Source organism: Antedon bifida, chromosome 1, assembly GCF_963402885.1.
Source record: "Antedon bifida chromosome 1, ecAntBifi1.1, whole genome shotgun sequence".
Taxonomy (NCBI): Eukaryota; Metazoa; Echinodermata; class Crinoidea; order Comatulida; family Antedonidae; genus Antedon; species Antedon bifida.
Genome location: NC_136226.1, coordinates 15,549,536 through 15,554,535, shown reverse-complemented (window position 1 = coordinate 15,554,535; position 5,000 = coordinate 15,549,536). Strand labels below are relative to the sequence as shown.

At 34.5% G+C, this 5,000-nt stretch overlaps 2 protein-coding genes across 2 annotated transcripts; both read right to left on the bottom strand.

Moving 5' to 3' along the window:
• Positions 1-556: 556 nt before the first annotated feature.
• Positions 557-967, bottom strand: LOC144852315 (uncharacterized). The gene is made up of 2 exons (XM_078710098.1): positions 667-967; positions 557-570 (listed from the first exon to the last, which is right to left on the bottom strand). Exons 1-2 carry the CDS (start codon positions 965-967, stop codon positions 557-559), a joined length of 315 nt encoding a protein of 104 aa, XP_078566224.1.
• A 1,027-nt stretch (positions 968-1,994) lies between these two features.
• On the bottom strand, positions 1,995-4,808 carry LOC144852263 (uncharacterized). Its single transcript, XM_078710043.1, has 7 exons — positions 3,969-4,808; positions 3,403-3,674; positions 3,070-3,273; positions 2,756-2,986; positions 2,577-2,653; positions 2,293-2,489; positions 1,995-2,207 (listed from the first exon to the last, which is right to left on the bottom strand). Exons 1-7 carry the CDS (start codon positions 4,806-4,808, stop codon positions 1,995-1,997), a joined length of 2,034 nt encoding a protein of 677 aa, XP_078566169.1.
• Positions 4,809-5,000: the final 192 nt, after the last annotated feature.

Below are 5,000 nucleotides of genomic sequence, written 5' to 3'. Positions count from 1 at the left end.
TTAAAGTTGATATGTTACAACTCAGTTCTAGTGGACTGTTAGAAAGTATGTATGTTTTATGTAGGCCTAGCCTAGGCCTAGTTTGTAATAAAATAATAAACCACAGTGGTTCATGCTAATAACCACGATATCGCCAGGTAGGGGCCCGTAGTAGGCCTAGTAATGAAATAATTTAAAGGTCCGAACAATAATATATAAAACAAACATATTCATTTGACCTTGGGCCTAGGCCCTAGTCATTTATATTCTTTTCAAATACAATACAACAAAATTTCTTTTGTCGCAGGCATAGAATGCACTTCAGTATAACTATAAACTATAACATTTGTAATTTTTTTTTTTCAGATTGCACTAAAACATCAACCACAGTAGGTCATGCTAATCAGAACTATGATCCCTGCGAAGTTCTTACATTTTATGACCAAAAAAGGCCCGGTATCGCCAGGTAGGGACCCGTTAGGGTTCCGTTAGGGTTTTATTATTAAAACCCTACCGCAACCTGGCGATACCAGGTGTAGATGACCGACCACACTGGTCTCACATCTGAACCAAAAGCTCACTCTTCTGCACCTGAAAGTAAGAAAGAAAAAAGTCATTTTAATTCTACATGTATGTTATATATTTTATGTTTATTTACATGTATGACTAACATTAACAATTTCTTACCCAATGTTGTTTTTCTACGCTTCGGCTGCTCGACCTCATTCTGGATAATTGGAATTGTTCCAGTGAAGTGACTCTTCATTATGGACAGGTTCTGCTTCACCTTATCCGGCATTCCACTGACAAACCTTCTACGTTTATTAAAAACCGCATGAATGCCTTCTCCACCCTGCTCTCCTAAGAGGCCCAGACCATAATTCCACCTGCAGAGTTGTTCAACCACATGGAATTCCAACATGTGGAGTTTTGGTGAAACCAGAGTGGATACTGATCGGTAAGCCGTCATGAATTTCTTGATCTTCATGTCTGTATATGGTAACAGTTTATTCAATCATTCAGTCCTAATTCAGTTTTAAATAGTCATTTTACTTACTTGTTTATACTTACCAAGACACTTAATTTCCTTCATGCTCATCTTCCTACAGTGGTTCATATTGTTGTGGCAATCCCCATACAGAAGAAAGAGATCTCTGCAAGTATCTAGGTTATTTAATTTGCCATCAACAAGTTTGATTTTTGCAATTCCAACTCTGTCTTGCAGTTGACTTTCCTGAACAACTTTTTTCGGAATGTTGAATAACTGTTGGATGACTGGGACCTATAAAGAAACAAAAATAGAATTTGTTGGTAATCCTTATATTTTGTTGTGATTACTTAACCTGTAAATAACAAAACTAAACAAAATGTACCTGTAAGCCTTTATGCACATGGTTGCCATTAAAGGCCTTGCCATGGAATTGCTGTCTCTGTATTTTGTTTTCCTTCAGAAAATTATCAAGAGCGGTAACAATAGGTCCAGTTCCAAAAGCTAATTCCGTTGTCATCTGCTGTTCCTATTGGAGGTAAAACCTTTTTAGTTTTTATGTTTATTAATTTCAATATCGTATTTTATATATCAATAAACCTAAATATTGTTATTTTTTTAGTGCAGTATCATACTGAGGGACAAAGTATCATGATTTCCGGTCATTTTTTATTGTCTATCTTTAAAAGTTACGGGGATCAACAGAGATGTAACGCCAATGGAGATCGTGAAGCCTTGAGCACTCTTGAGTGGTATGTGCGCTATAAAAATATTATTATTATTATTATACTGTACATACAATATTGACAATAGCTTCCTTGGCTTTCATTATTTTCCTTATTTCTTTATCAATGTCAGCTCGGTCACTTCCATTGTAGAAGCTTAATGGAAGCTGGTCTTCCATTTCCTCGATTGTTTGTTCGATTGTTTGTTTTTTCTTTCTTAGTTCTGTAATGGAATTTTTAAATTGGTAAAGTGTAAAATTAAGAAACATAAATGTTGGCATCAAAACAAATTACAGGACCTCCTATTTACCTGCTTGTTCATCCATTTCTTCTTTTATCTTTTTTCCAAATTCAGATTCTTTGAATAGTTTATCATCATCATCATCGTCATTGGCTTCTGCAATCTGTAGTTGCGACCTAAAGATAATGGCATCAATTTCATGGGCAGCAGCCTCCAACATTTCATATAATTTCTTGAAAATACCCAGTGAAATGTGCAAAGATGGAACAGAAACCTATATAAAATCATGATGCATTTGTAAGTAAAGCTGTCCTTGTATTCAAATAAGAAAAGTTGATCAAATAACAATAAAATCTTACATGGTCAATGGGTATTTCCATCAATGGTGCCATAACAATACATCTTGACATTTCTTTGGCCCTCTCTCTTCTCATGCCATCTGCTTTAAATTTCGCATAGTCTTCCTTAATTTGATGAATGGTCCTACTTTCTATGGGATGTTTTCCTTCTTTTATTTCATCATTTTTTAATGTGCAGAATAAGCATGGATAGCGACCTAGACAAATGCAATATTTCTATTTTTTATTATCTTGTGTGTGTGTTACGGGAGACTGTTTTTGTAAGTAAGTGTACCTGTACTTACCATTTGGTCCAATGAGTCCATACAACTTGGTGAGGTAGGCATAATCACCGAAACCAAAAAGTCGTATTGTGTACCCTCTGTATAATATGTAAACAAAAAATTTAAAACAATACAAGAATGAACATTTTTTACAATTTTTAACAATGAAACTCAATAATTATAAAACGAGCATTATGTACCTCCATTTTAGGCCATTCATCTCTAGTACTGCATGTGACACATTTGGTAATGTTTCCTGTATGTTGAACATGCAGTCGGGACCTTCAAATATGAGGACTACAATTACATTTCTTGTAGCATTAGGATTTCGGACGTTTAAAATTTGAACCTCAAATTTAGTTGATCCTCCTCCTTGATCACCCCCAAACTTTAACCAGATTTCGCCATTAAATGGATCAATGTTATTTAGCCTGTGAAAAAAATAATGTGCTTTTTTTTTTTACTGTTTTCAGATTGAATGTACTAAGTCATTTCCACTAGATGTAATACTTACTCAAGATGCTGTTCCAGATGATTGATGATTGTTCCTTGAACATCGTTAAGCCACACAACAGCACAGTCATCTAAACGCATTTTGTCAGTTCGTGTGGATTTCGTCATCAGCTTTAACGATGTTGCAATGAATCTATCATCTATAAGTTCACCTTGTCTTTTGCGAATTTGTCGTTCAGACGGTATGGAACTACCAGCGCTGTATCTGAAGTTATTTAATAAGACGTATATAACAAGTAAGAAGTTGCCTAAATTTGTTGCTAAATGCTGAATTACATCACAGGCACAGAATGAATTCTCAACCACCCGGTATTTGAAATACATGCATACTTACCGTTTAATTTTTCTTAACTGCTCCCACGTAATGTTGCAGTCAGTAATCATCGCAAGGGCTTTATCCGTTGACATTGCTGGTAAATCTAGGCCTGCCTGCCTCAATTCGTCTGGAGTTGCATCTTGAATGTTTTTTATGCGATGGATACTTGAGTCGTCATTGGTGATTTTGTTTGTCAGGCTGGAAATTTCGCGATTTCTTTTTTGAAGGGTTTTTTTGGTAACCTCTGAACTTTTAAAGGTTGAATTTGTGATCAGAGCAACCTTTCTTGGCTGTTAGAAATAACCACAATTTATGTAATGAATATTATTGCAGGAATTCAATTGGAATAACATTACATATAGTATATAAACACCAACAGGCACAGAACATTAATACTAAACCGCCTAAATTAAATAATTTGAAATGGGATGTTTTCCTTCTTTGATTTCATCATTTTTTAATGTGCAGAATAAGCATGGATAGCGACCTAGAAAAAGTCGTCAAAAACCAAGATTAGAATGCAGATGTTCTAACCATTTTTCAAGTTAAAACTATATAAAGATTTGAGATCAATTTATTCTTACCCTTCCTTGTGTGTAGATTTTGTGTTGGCCTTTATTGACCTCAAGATTCTTCAGGAGTACGGTGTCTGATAATCTTTGAACGCATTTATGAATTTCAGTCGAGTTATTGATCACGTGTGTAATTGATTGCGTCATTGATTCTAACTCCTGATGTTCCTGAAGAATTTTTGCATTTGGAATGCATTTATGGTTGGTTGTTCTACCATATGGTGTTGATAATTGGCATGTAGAACAATGAACTTCAGCGTCGAGCAACGCTTTCTTTGCCAATGTTTGTGGAAACACAAAGTTTGATTGTTGGAGGTTTGTGCCACAAGAAAAACATGGAACTTGTTTGCGAAGTACACTAAAAAATATTGCATTAACACATTCCAGACAAAAACTGTGACCACATGTTGTAACTAGATAATCAGGACATAAAATATGGTTGCAAATAAGACACATGTAGACATCATTGGGAGTGTTTAATTCAAATTTTCTGTGATCATGTTGCATACAATTTATGGTTGGCGATTCGATGATGACTGGTTTTTTTAGTCTCATATACGGATAACTTTGTTCTTGAAACAGAAAGCATGAAACACATGACACATTGTTATGTTGACGAATATTAAAAAGAAGTTTACAGCCCCCTTTGTAAGAATTAATGTTACAGGTACAACAAATAAAATGGGGATAACAGTCATGGTTATATTTAAAAGGAGAGTTGGCATCTGTTTTCAGGTCTACTCGTGCAGGAAATGTTCTGATCTTTTTTCCTTTGGTATCGCTCTTAAACTTTCTGCCACAAGCACAGCAAATCGATGTGTTCGCTTGGATATGCAAGTCAATATTAGCCATCTAAAAAATTACATTTTAATTATTATTATTTAATATTACTAACATTTTAAATGTATTTTCTTAATTTAATTATAGTTGTATAGTATATACTTTAGGTAATGTATAGAATAGTGTTTTGTTTTCGAGTTAATAGAATAAAATTGATTACATTTGACTTTGTCTTTTTTTTCGAAAGTGTCTCTATCTCTATGG

Excerpts from the sequence above, each read along its gene's own strand:
- LOC144852315 (XM_078710098.1), bottom strand. The coding sequence starts at position 967 with ATGAAGATCAAGAAATTCATGACGGCTTACCGATCAGTATCCACTCTG.
- LOC144852263 (XM_078710043.1), bottom strand. The coding sequence starts at position 4,808 with ATGGCTAATATTGACTTGCATATCCAAGCGAACACATCGATTTGCTGT. Across the intron at positions 3,675-3,968 it reads AAATCTACACACAAGGAAGG|CCAAGAAAGGTTGCTCTGAT; the intron begins GTAAGAATAAAT and ends TATTTCTAACAG. Across the intron at positions 2,490-2,576 it reads TGGACTCATTGGACCAAATG|GTCGCTATCCATGCTTATTC; the intron begins GTAAGTACAGGT and ends GCATTTGTCTAG.